General features: G+C 42.6%; 1 protein-coding gene across 1 annotated transcript; it reads right to left on the bottom strand.

Annotated features, from left to right (window-relative positions):
* Window positions 1-4,009: 4,009 nt before the first annotated feature.
* Window positions 4,010-12,173, bottom strand: SLC35G1 (solute carrier family 35 member G1; the record flags this gene model as incomplete). Its single annotated transcript, XM_080694837.1, has 3 exons — window positions 4,010-4,748; window positions 6,773-6,953; window positions 11,768-12,173. 3 exons carry the CDS (start codon window positions 12,171-12,173, stop codon window positions 4,010-4,012), a joined length of 1,326 nt encoding a protein of 441 aa, XP_080550963.1.
* Between the last annotated feature and the right edge of the window lie 1,026 nt (window positions 12,174-13,199).

Genomic DNA, 13,199 nt, shown 5'->3' with positions numbered 1-13,199 from the left:
GTAATGGAGCCCAGTGGCTTTTCCCCCTAGTGACAGAACCCACTGGACCCTCTCCTTGCGGACTGGCGTGCTGTGGTACAACCTTTCCTACTCTGCCTTTATTCCAGGTATCTCTGCTCTTTACCCTTCTGCTATAAAGCCTCACCCCTAATTTCCAGGCAATGATGGGACGTATCAAAGTTCACGGGCTCTCTGGGAAAATTTTCAAGTCTGACTCCAAATTTAGTGTTCAAAGAGGCTAAAACTCAGGTAGGTCTGTCTTTATGCATCACAGGGAGTCCCCAGTAAGACATCTCACAAATTCTAGGTAAATATGGCAGCCATATTAGATTTGATATAAGGTACCAAAGGGGCCAGAGAAAAACACACTTGTGATAATACCCAGACTTCACATGTCCAAATGACACCATAATAACCAAATGTGAATGCCCCACACTGGCCACAGATCCATATACACCTAGATCAGAGGTTAGGGTGTTATCAGGGAAATCAGGCTCTTATTGCTGCATTATTCTCAAGAGACTATTATGCTCATAGATGAATAGAGAAGAGGCTAGAGGCATGCTGGGTCGAGAGAATAGTGTACAGGAAACACAGACAATCACAGCCAAGCACAACCACCACCGAGGACCAGGCTAAAGCCAACAAGAAAGATAGCAATACCTGTGCATAAAAGAAGCATTGGCCTTCAGCAGTCAGGAAACGAGAGCTGCCTAACAATAGTAAATCTGTGCTTGCAGCGGGGGGCTTTGTATTCTGAAAGATATGGAACTACAGTTCCTGGCGAGCTTGCTCAGGACTAAGAACCATGGGGTGGGCATCGGTTTGAAGGGGAAAATGAACACTCTACAGTTCTAACCACAGTTCAACTTGGTGTTTTTATCCTTCCTTTAGGACTCCACATCGATGGCACTCATTTGTAGGAGGAGTTGGGCAAGCAACACTGTTCTATGTAACATATTGAAAAAAAAAAACAACAAAGAGGCCGAGGAATATATAGTAAGCGAGTGCCAATATGGAAAATGACAAGTGGAAGATCACATTCAGATCTTCAAATGCCTAATCTTGTGCTTTGTCCCCTGCTCCATGGTGGATTATGTGGCTGAGAAGCTGGAGACCGTGGCCGCTGGGGACCAACAGGCTTCACAAGGCAACTGAGAGAAGTTCTACAGGAGCTGTAGAGGAACTGGCAAATGTGGGAGTCAGCTGGCAGACTGGTCCCAGTAGCGAGTCTGTGTTTGGATGTGGGAGTTCAGGTTGGAGAAGTGCCAGATGAATCGCTCGGATGGAATGGTGTGCATTATAAGGCATCACTGCAGTTTCATGAGAACCAGAGTAACAATGAAAGCAGGGCTTTGGAAGATTAATCTGGCCCTGACATAAAGGACACAGCGAAAGGGGCTAAAGCAGGGAACCCAGTTAGAATACTGTCATGGTAAGTCAGCTGTGAGGTACTAAGTCTTGGTTGGACTAAGAGGGTGGCAGTGGGAATGGTGAGGAAAGAATGAATTCAAAAGACATAGGAAGACACTCCAGGATTTAGTAAGATTAGCCATGAGAACAAAACACAGTTGCTCCAAGCTCTGAGGGTCTACAAGGATGAAGGCCTCAGTGGAACAGATTAGTGCCTTTTTTCTGAGATGTTGAATTTGATGACACAGTGTGAAAGGGACAGCTAAGCAGTCTGAAGTCTGAGATTATATTCCATCTATATGGCTAGAGGTCAATCTCTTATAGAGAAGGAACTCTGAAACATGTGGTTGAAAAGGGAAATGTTAGATAAAATATTTTCTATAATCATAAAAACCAACATATAGCTTTCTTTTGTATGATTTTATTGCTACTTATAAAATAAAAACAAGTTATGAAAATATTTTCCTTTTCAAGGTATAGAAACTACAGTCTTTGCAAAAATATACAAATAATTATTACAATACATAGCTTTGTATATAACTTAGACATTGTAAATGTTTAAAAATCATACCCTGTCAAAGTTGAAAGAAGAAATATTTTCTCTAACTGTAGACATTAATTGTGACATTCAAGTAACTTAAGCCACACTGCTGAAATAAAACAAATAATTTATAGGCCAAAAAGGATTTAACTTTCAAGGTCCCAGAGATTTTTTTTTTTTAATTGTGCAAGGTAGAAAACTGGAGAGTTAAACCACCTTAGGCAGCTCCAGGTGTAATTTACTTTCTGTATCTTATCATGGAACTGAGGGGAGAAGGCTGTGGAAATTCAGCCTGAGCAGGTCTCCTCTTTGTCATCCTAACCTACAGAGCATGGTTCCTACAAGATGATTCTAAGATACCTTGAAGCTTTAACATGCTCTGATTCTATAATTATTCAAAACACTTGCAGAATGATGCTTCTGTTAAGTCTAAATTCCAATATTGTGAGCTAAAGTTGATTGAGTTGACTCACCTAAATAGACTTCATTTAGGATCTGTTAGGTAGGAAGCATTCATTAAAATCGTCAAGCCTAAAGTTCCCCTTTGGAACTTCTGGAAAAGATTCATTATCACTAAGCCATAAACCCTATAGAGATCAAATTTCTTACACTGGAAGAACTTCGATGAGAAGATGGGAAAGAGCCTTTTAACTCTGCAGCTTAAGATATAATGTTACATGCTGCATCGGACACAGTAAGACTTGCAGGCCACAATGGCCTCACCCAAAAAGGGTTCACCGTGACAGAGAATCATATGTATGGATGCTCTATATTCTGACTAACACTTTCCTATACATCAAATTTTCCCTTTAACTGCAGAGTATTGGCTTGATGAGACAAGTAATTTTTTTCTATGCATGAAACTATGATAAACTATGATAAAGTCAGTCAACTGTGGATTCAGTCCTTACACTTAATGTATAATGTGATCATTATTACATTTAATCCCATATAGGAAAAAGGCTATAAGAGTAAGTTGTATAGAGGAACAGAACTTTAAAACGTATTCTAAAACTCTAATAGCCCAAAGTCCTCAACAGGTAAGAAAGATATCTATTAGGATAAACCCAATGAAACCATAGTTTTCTGTAAGTAAAAATGGTAAAATCTTGGCAATTTCATATGGTTCAACCTAATATGATCCTGAGAAAATTTTATTTGGCATCACACTATAAATTCAAGGAGAATTTATAGAATATCACATCTCAAGTGAGGTGAGAACACTTCAGAATAGAAATATGCACACTGGCCATGCCAAGATTTCTCTCTTATGATTTAAAGATTGGAAATCTTAAGAGTGTTAAAAAAATAGTGCAGTTTAAAAAAAAAAACAGGACAATGAAAATTATAAAATGACATCTATAGTTGCTAATGCCATGAAAACAAAAAACTATTGACTGAATTTGAAAATTTGAAACCTTTTTAGGAGTTACATATAAAAATTCCAGCATTAAAATGAAAAGGCACAGATATGAGTTAAGAGTATGATAACCACTTATAAAACCCTTGAAAATAAGGCCAAATTCATTTGATTATTAACACCAGTAATTAGGCACCTATACCAAGTTTTAGCTTTGGCATCTTAAATGGAATTATGGTACAAATGAATTAACATAATACTAATTATAGCAGCATTATCGGTAAGTTTCTTAGGTTCTCCACTGCTAAAAGAATTTTTAGACTCCCCCCATACCCCATCTGAACCACAACATGCTAAAAATTATATATATTATTAGCGCCATAAAAATGTTTGCAGTTTTTCTTCAAATAATGAGCTCTCTTCTCACTAATGTCACTTCAACAACAGAACTCAAAACCAAAATAAAAGCTACAAAAATATTGTTAAACCAAACAGGCTAGCTATTCTTAACTAATTAAAGACATTCCATATCCAAATACGGTACTTTATTTATGAAATTTATTAAGTATAAGCAATCAATAAATGCAGATTTTCCAGGGTGTGTGTGTGTGTGTGTGTGCGCGTGTATGTGGTGTTTGAACTAGATGATGGTATACTTGAGAAAAAAATATAGATAGATTTTCAGTCACGGTGATTCATTTGGAAGTCTGCAGCCATTTACGAATGGCTGCTCCAGTACTACTGGCTACTACGCAGAGAGCACCCCCCACTGTCCACCAGCTTGGTATATCGTTAAAGAAAATGATCTGAAAGATAAAAGCAAAGACCACATCCATTGTCTTCGTTATTGCCACGAGTCCTGCTTTTTCAATTTGAAGTGCTTTTGTGAGAAATACCTGACCCCCCAAACCGAACAGCCCAATGAGTATGAGAAACAGCCTGTCCCACCCACAGTAAGGCAGGCTCCATTCTCCTAAAATGAAGAGGACGATGACGCTTTCAATAAGGCCAATTACGACATAATACCAAATGCCTATAAAGTAGTCCACAGATTTTCCCATTTTTCTTATGATAACTAGAGTCACAGCAGCAAACACGGCATGTCCGATTGCCGCGAACGTTCCCTTAAGGTGGACTGAATAGCTTTCTTCATTCCCTGAAGAGTTGGAACCAAACAAAAATGGTGGTCTCACGATAAGGATCACTCCAGTGATTGTGAACAAGGTGAACAAACCGTCCCAAGGGCTACACTTTTCCTTGAGAAATATCCAAGCAAATAGAGACGTAAACACTGGAGAGCTAAACGTGATAACTGTGGCGTCTGCGAGGGAGGTTGTCTGGAAAGCATAGTATAAAAGGATCATGGCGGTAGAACCAAGGACTCCTCTGAGAATGAGGAAAATTCGTTGACCTTTTGGGCCTATAAACCCAGTTCTGTAAATTCAAATGAAGAAATGCACATTCAATGAACTTGGTATTTGTTCTTAAGATGTTTAAACATTTCAAAAGCACTAAATATAAAAAAAGGGAATAGTAAATGAACTATAATATCTGCCACCAAATAGTATACACCTTTAAAAAATAATGTGTTCTAAGTACAACTACTGACATTAAGAGTGTTCACAGGATAAGCAAAGATAGCAAACAATAATCTCATAAACAGTAAAATAAGTCAGTAAATATAAATATTATTTTCCCCAGGCATATATACTTTATATGCTTGTGAAAAAAAAAAAGGAAAACAAACTAGGTGTTAATAGTAGTTATACCTTAACAGGTAGGCTCACATAATTTTCCTTATTTTCTCCAAATATTCTCTGAGATAAATGTGTAATTTTTGTAATGAGTACAATTTCAAGACTTAGTAGCACTATATGAAGAAATTTGATCTTGGCTAATGTGCATTCTAAATCTCATGAGTGTTTTCTATAATAGCTGAAGCAATGCTAAAATTTGTTTTAGCCACTGAATTTGAGGTAACTTTTTATTGTTCTCATGAGGAAAGGGTTATGATACATTGAAAAAGCACATGTAGTACTTTTGGATAAGTACAATTACTTCTATTGAATATTTTTTCCAGTTAAATATTTACTAAGCACCTACTCTCGTAAATCATTCGCTAGGCACAACCTGCTGATCTGTGCGAGGAACAGACTTCGTCAGGGTACCATCTAGGCCTGGCAGACAATCCTGAACATCTGGGGTTAGAAATCAAAGTGTGGTCACCTTTGACCCATATTTTGAAACGCTAGGACTCTTCCATGATAGTAAAACATAAGATGTGTCAAAACAGATTAGGGCCAAGGATTTTAATTCTCACATTTCCCACCAATGCATCAGGATATGGAGTGAAATATTCTACGTGAGTATGTGTCATGCTGAGACACAAGATGATCAAGGTGGCAAGTGACCGAAACCTTTAATTTTTTTTTTTTTTTGGTGGTACTGGGAATGGAACCAAGGGGCATTCTACCTCCAAGCTATAACCCCAGACCTATTATTTTTTCCTTTATTTCGAAACATGGTCTCACTGAGTTGCAAAGGGCCTCACTAAGTACCTGAGGCTGTCCATGAAGCTGGATCCTCCTGTCTCAGCCTCCCAAGTGCTGGAATTACAAGTATACACCACTACGCCTGACTCGAAGCGTTTACTTTGGGGTTTAAGCATATTTGCCCAAAGACAGGGAGAGCTGGGCAGCCACTAGGGATCCAGCTGGACTCCCTCCTGGGGTTTTAAAACACTAGGGTGTGTGTAGATTATATTGGCAATGGGAGGCATAATTTTAACCCCAGGGAAAGGGAGAAAGTCCACAGGGAAGGCAAGGAAGGGTTGGGGTGGGGAAGAATACAGTAAAGGGAAAATAAAGATAGACCTCATATATTTCTCTATCCTACAAGAACCACTCTGACCTCAAGTAGAAATTATTGGACTCTTGCAGCCCACTTTACAGGGCAAAGGACTATGGGTATCATTGTGTTCAGGTCACAGAGAAGGGAACTAAACATGAAAGTGGCCCAAAAGACCTTGTTCAAGGTTATCCGATAGCCTCTGTCCACCCTGGTAAAGAAGAGCCTGTTTTACTTAAAGAATTCTCTGATGCTCAGAGACACCACTACTTCTTTTCCTTTCCTTTTCTTTCTTCCAAATACTAGTTATGCCAAAGGAAAGAAGGGAGGGTGGTACAAGATAGAGGAATTATACAAGGAAAGCTTTGTTTTCAAAGGGGGCAGTGGTGGTAAATAACTGCATCTCCTTCTCCTCTATTTCGGGCTTGTGATATGTGATTATGGTCATATTTTATGTGGGGAGATCCTTGTGACTGCTCAACAGAACCAAAGGGTAGAGTAAATGGTAAATCTATGATAAAGCACATACTATAGAGAAAATAATTAAGGCAGCTCAAAAGATGTATACACATTTATTAACATCTTCTATTTTGCAGTTATGAAATACTTACTTTCTGTATATTAAGCAAGGAATAACAACTAGCATTTGGAACAAACATCGAAATGCACTAATTTCTACAGCATGGACGTCTTGCACTTTTTTAACAAATAAAGAGCCCAATGAGAAAAGGAAGGCAGACACTAATGTGTAAAACAAGCCAAGTCCAGGACAGGGTGCTTTCTTCTTGGCTTCTGAAAAAGATTAAATTCCGGTTAGTCCTTACTCCAAGTGTACATTTTTATCATTTTCACTTAGAAACTGAAAAACAACAACAACAACAACAACAAAAACAGGAACCATGTCAATGGCTAACCGACTACAAATATTACCTCCTATGCATATCTACCTTCTGGACCTATATCGCTTCCCCCATCAATTATGAAGAACCTATAGACAAGAATAACAATCGGAGCCATTTTTAAATGCTATTCCACCCTATAAAATGGATTTCCTTTGGCTTATAAGTCAAGACAAAGCAGAAAGCCTGCCAAGACAGTGAGAGAAATCTTTAAGAAACACTTGTGAAGACGGAAGTGGAAAATACTTCCCACTGATAACATCGTCCACCATCTCATTGGTATACTTGGCTTTATAAGAAAGTGTTCTTTTCTAGAAAATGGTTAATGACTGCATTATCTTGTCATTTGTTGATGACCAGACTTTTCCCTTGAGCCTGTGAGCTCTTCCAGGGCTGGGAGCTCAGCTATCTTGTCCGTGCCTGGAAGACCCTGAGCAAATACTTGGCGAATGAAAGAATATGAGAGAACTCTACAGAAAGACTCAAGAACCTAACATTCTAGGCAATATAACGTGGGAAGTATAATCCTAAACTGTTAATCCTGTCTTAACTTTTCACGGTTCATCTTCCCAGTTGAGGGTAAGAGCCGCCTAGTCCTCTGATTCCCAAGACCTCTGCCCAGAATTGCTTCATCTAATCCTTACTTCTTGACTCCATCTGGACCAGGAATCCTGTCTAGATTCCTGGTCCAGATGGAGTATCAAGTATTCCATCCATGCATGACAATCTGTGTGGGCATTAAACTTGTGTTTAGCCACTTCCTATTAATTAGTTTCCTGCTACAGGAGTAGAACTTGATTTCACTCTCAATCCGGCGGGGTAGGTAGAGCGCTCCCCCAAAGATAGGCCACACACTGAGGAATACATTCCTTTCTTGTCCTTTTTCTTTCTTTTAACTAATACAAAAACAAGGAGAGGACAAGAAAGAAACACAACTGCTTGTCAGTTAAGAGCACAGTGCAACTGATGGCTTTGTGTGCAATTGTTGGAAAACTGGGCTTATTATTCCAATCTAGGAAGGTACAATGTGTTATTCAGCTATAGAACAATATTGCTTAATAATGTGGTTTAAAAAATGCCCTCTTCTGATAAATGTAAAAACCAGGTAATACATTTCAACATCCTCATGTCAGTTAGACACCTTTGCCCACAAGTGGCTCTAAAAGCCATGATCAAAGTGTGATGGTGTGGTCTTTCCAGGGACACTCTTTGGCCTGACCTTTGTAGCCAAAGCTGCCACTCTCCCCCTGGACCTCCACCTCTTCCTGTTCCAGGTGCACAACTGGATAGTCCACTTTGGAGCTAGCAGATGTCACCCTGTTATAGGTGCCAGAAACCTCCAAGTCCTGTCCTGTAACTATGTGCTCAGATACAGCAGAAATGAACTGCATTTAACCCACCCAGGCCGTGAGAAGGAAGCTTCAGAAGACTTCTAAGTAAAGCACCACAAAATACATGCCTTGGCTGTGGTTAACCCTAGAATTTGGCTTCTGAAATTTCAGTATTCAAGTCCAAATAAAACAGTTTTTCTTAAAAGAAAACCATCCCATACATAGAACCTCCACCCTCAGACAGAACAGAATGAGAAGGTCAAGGACAGAAAACATCTCCCTGGTCTATAATTCAAGGATGTCCTCCAATCTAAACATGCTAATTTTTCTCCTGGAATATCTCAACTTAATATGGTATTTTAACTCCCTTAAAATGTAATTTTACAGCTGGGTATGGTAGCACATGTCTGTAATCTTAGTATTTGAGAGGTTGAGACACAGGATTGCAGGTTTGAGATCAGCCTCACCAACTTAACAAGATACCCAGCAACCTGATGAGACCCTGTTTTGAAATAAAAAATAAAACGGTCTAAGGGATGTAGCTCATATACATATTTTTTGGGAGGTGTTATACATACTTAAAGCTCATATTTATTGACTGGGACAGGCGATATTAGAAAGGCCTAACTGATCTTGATATGTTATTGAGGGTGAGAAATGGTTCTACGCAGGCAAACCTTAGCATCTGACTGGACAATCATTTCAATTCTATCAATGGAGAGAAGCCAAAGCATGGACAATCCAAAGGCATTTTTGCTCATGCAACGGATTTCTGAGTTCACATCCCACTGCAGTCAGACCTAAGAGTGTGGCAACTCACATTAAGTGGCCATCTGCAGTTTCCTGAAGAAAACTGAAAACTTGCTCAGCTGTTCTAACCTCTGCTTTGAGCTGGTGATTTATAAACCTGGTTGAGCATTAGAATCACTGGAGTAATTTCTTAAAACTCAGTTTTTAGCCAGGCGTAGTGATACACGCTTATAAATACAGTATTTGAGAGGCTGAGAAATGAGATCAAAGGTTCATGGCCAGCCTCAGCTACTTAATGAGGCCCTCCACAACTTAGTAGGACCCTGTTTCCAAATAAATAATAAAAACAGAGCTGCGGGTGTAGCTCAAAGATAGAATGCCCTTGGGTTCAATACCCAGGACTCCCCCCCCAAAAAAAAAAATCAGTTCCAAGCTGGGCATGGTGTACATGTCTATAATCCCAGTACTTGGGAGGCTGAGATAGGAAGATCACAGGTTCGAGAACAGTTTCAGCAGGCAGTGAGATTCTCAACCTAGTGAGACCCTGTTTCAAAATAAAATAAGCCAGGAGTGGTGGAACACATTTGTAATCCCAGTACTTGGGAGGCTGAGACAGAATTGTAGGTTTGTGGCCAGCCTCAGCTACTTAGTGAGGCTATTGGCAGTTTAGTGAGACCCTGTTTCAAAAAAAAAAAAAAAGAATAAAAAATAGGCTTGTGGGTGTAGCACAGAGGTAGAATACTCCTGGGTTCAATCCTTAGTACCATACACATACAAGCAAAAATTCAGTTCCCCAATCCCACCTCAGACCTACTGAAATAGATCCTCAGAAACTTATAGAGCACTGCTGGTTTGAGTCCTACTGCTGGGCTAGAGAACTATTTCCTCCCAGGAGGACTGACTGAGGCACAGGGCTCAGACAACTCCTCGCTTCAGCCTAAGATCTATACTGTTCTTGAAGCAAACAAATAGATGTCTTGAGACCGACGCGCATCATCTGTTAAGGTCATCCAAAAATGTAAGAAAAATGGGTAGCCATTCCAACTTGCACTTGAAATTGAGCTTTGTTAATTAAGATAACCACTTAGAGCTGGGCATGGTGTCACATGCCTATAATCCCAGCACTTGGGTGGCCGAGGCTGGAAGATCGCAGGTTCAAAGCCAGCCTCAGCAACTTACCAAAACCCTTAGCCACTTAGTGAGAACTTGTTTCAAAAAATATATTTTTTTTAAAGAGGGGGGCAAGGGTTGTATTTCAGAGGTAGAATGTCCCTGAATTCAGTCACTTAGATCAAGAGTCAAAATGAGGCTGTTAAAAAGTTCAGTGGTAACAACACAATGATTTAGTGTTTTATGGCAATTTTTTTTCTCTAGAATGTTATTTGATCACCTTAAATAACTATTACTAAGTCTTACTGTTAACTTCCTTTGAAGTTAAAAGATACCACAAGAGTCTTAGGTGCACTCATACAGGTCTGTCACTTTGCTGTGTGCCACCTGAGTGTATACAGGACTCCTTGTTCATTTGCAAAGGGGAAACTTTTAAGAGTTTGCAAGGGCCAACTTGGGACTTATGCGATTTAGCCCTAAGATGACAAGGTGAGAAACTCACTACACATCTGGTCAGCCAGCTTAGGGTAAGCCCTGCTCTGGAGCATAAACATGCAGATGTCTGATCATTTCTGTTAGCATTTAGGGCAGAAATGGAGCACAAATAATCTTCCTACAGCTTGTCTCTCTAAAGTGGACAAAGTGCAGACAGGAAGGAGAAAAAAATCGAGGTGGGAAGAGGCATAGAAATCCCAGGTCACATTTATGGGAGGAGGTCCAGAGGATGAGGTGGTGCCAACAGTGTTGTTGCTTTAGCTTCAGAGATCTTCCCTGTTTTTCTGAAGAGCTTGTTTTTGTGCAAAGGGCTCTAAGCTAGGTCTGGCAAGCTGGGATCCTAACCCTGGTGCTGCCCCAACCTGCCCTATATCACTCACGGGAGCCAGATCTTGGGAGATGCGAATAACCGCCGATCTCCCGCCCCCCCGAAACCCTTCTTGGTTAGAGGAGGGGTTTGAACAAGACCAAGGGTTCTTCACGGGGGATGGGACCAGGGACTCCTCCCAAAGCATGGTATGCTTGTTTTTGCTTAAAAGTTACTTTAAAAAAAGTCCTCCTATCCCCAAAAGGTTAAGAACTAGTGTTCCCACTCAACTCTGCCTTTCCAAGATTCTAGGACTCTGGGGCCAACACTATTCCGGGGCAGATGCTTTCCAACTTCCTCTTTGGGGAGCTCCGTTGACCACCACGGCGAGTTTTCAGAGTCGGCTTCCACCTCGGCCGGGCTCTCTCGGCGGCCTCCCACCTTCGACTCCGGGGAGGGCGCGCCGAGCTGCAACCTGACTCCCGGGCTCTGCCAGCGACACTAATAACGGGAGCAGCCTGGGAATCCCCAACGGGTGGCGAACACGCTCCGAAACTTTCTCGAGTCCTCCTGGCTCACTTTGCAGCCCCCGCCCCCAGGTGACAGCTCGACGGCTGCCGGGGCGCGGGCAGGGTGGGCATCCCCGGCGGCGGAGACCCCAGCCCGCCCGCGCCCGCGCGGCCCCCGGCTGGCCCCGCGCCCGGCCGCACTCACCCGGCTCCGCGCGCGAGCCGCACGGCGAGGACCCGCAGAGCCCGCACCTGCCGCCGCCTGCAGCCCCCGCCGCCTCGGCGTCCGCCGGCTCCTCGCCCGCGGGCGCGCGGACGGCCAGCGGCAGCTCCGCTTCCCCCGGCTTGGCGGGCTCCCGGGCGCTCTTCTGGGGCCCCATCGCGCCGTCTGCCCGCGCTCTCCTGGCGGCTGGCGCGCCGTCTGGCGTGAGCTGCAGCCGCCGCGCTGCCCCGCTCTTCCGGCCGGCGGCGGCGCACGGCGCATGCGCGCGCGCCCGGCCCGCCCCTCCCCCTCCGCTCCCCGGGGACCGCGCGCCTGTCCTCCGCTGCCCTCTCGCCGTCCGCTCCCCGCGCCTCCTGTCCGTGGGGGAGATCCAGGCTGCAGTGCCCATCCCTGGGCTGCGGTGAGGCCAGACGGCCAGCGGCCTGGAGCCATCCTCGGCCAGGCACAGTGGTCCCCTTCTCTGTCTGCACAGACAGGGAGGGACCCTGGGTTCCCAGCCCCGGCGCCACGGGTCCTGGTGGCCTTCTCTTGAGAGTCAGAGGTTGGGTGTTTGGATATTGGTGTGCACCTCTAAAATACCCCCGGAGACTTTACAAAACACTGTGCCCGTTTTTAAGAAATCGAGGGTTTGTTGTTGTTGTTGTCTGTCGTTTTGTTTTTGTTTTGTTGTCTGTTGCCACATATCCAAGGAAGGGTAGAATTTTACTGGGGTTTGGAAGTTTTGAAAAATAAAAAGTAGTGCGAAGTCCCAGGGAGATATATCAGACGGAGCAGAACTCGTTTAGACGTTCTTCCCAGTAATACAACACACATTATTGAACTTTTTTGCATTTCTTTTTTTTTTCCATTAGTTGAGTGTACCTAATTTGGTTGCATGGGAGAGCTTATCTGACCCAGCAAAATCGAAGCTATATATCATTTCGCCCCAGGACTCACGGCAGCCTCTTTATGTTTACATACTTCTTTTTTCAACCCTTTGCTTTGAACGTGTGAGGGCCGACTCGGCTAGGATGAATGTATCTGAACTATTCTGAGCTCAGTCCCCAAGCAGAGGGCCAAGCAAGCAATTCTTGACACTTCTGCATACACCGGTCCAAACAGCCAGTACTGGACTTGAGGTCAAGGATCCTAGGTTCTGGTCTGAGCGGGAGATCTCAGGTAGTCTCCACTGCACCTCCTGGAGTCTTGATTGCCTCCTTTATTTAGCAGAGAGGAAATGTGTCTCTTCTTACTTTGCAGAGTTTTCTGCAAATAAAATACAAGAATATGAGCAAAAGCTTAGCAGCTCCTGGAAGACAGTCTACTGGAAAACCAAGATGTAATTTTTACCTTAAGGGAAGCGTGAAATTTATCTTCCAAACTAGAATTTTTGTTTGTTTTCATTAAAATGGGGAACTCTTAGCCAGGCCTGGTG

The sequence above is a fragment of the Muscardinus avellanarius genome (assembly GCF_963383645.1).
Source record: "Muscardinus avellanarius genome assembly, chromosome: 4".
NCBI classification, from domain to species: domain Eukaryota; kingdom Metazoa; phylum Chordata; class Mammalia; order Rodentia; family Gliridae; genus Muscardinus; species Muscardinus avellanarius.
The sequence above is the reverse complement of the archived record's forward strand: the minus strand, read 5'-3'. Positions and strand labels throughout refer to the sequence as shown.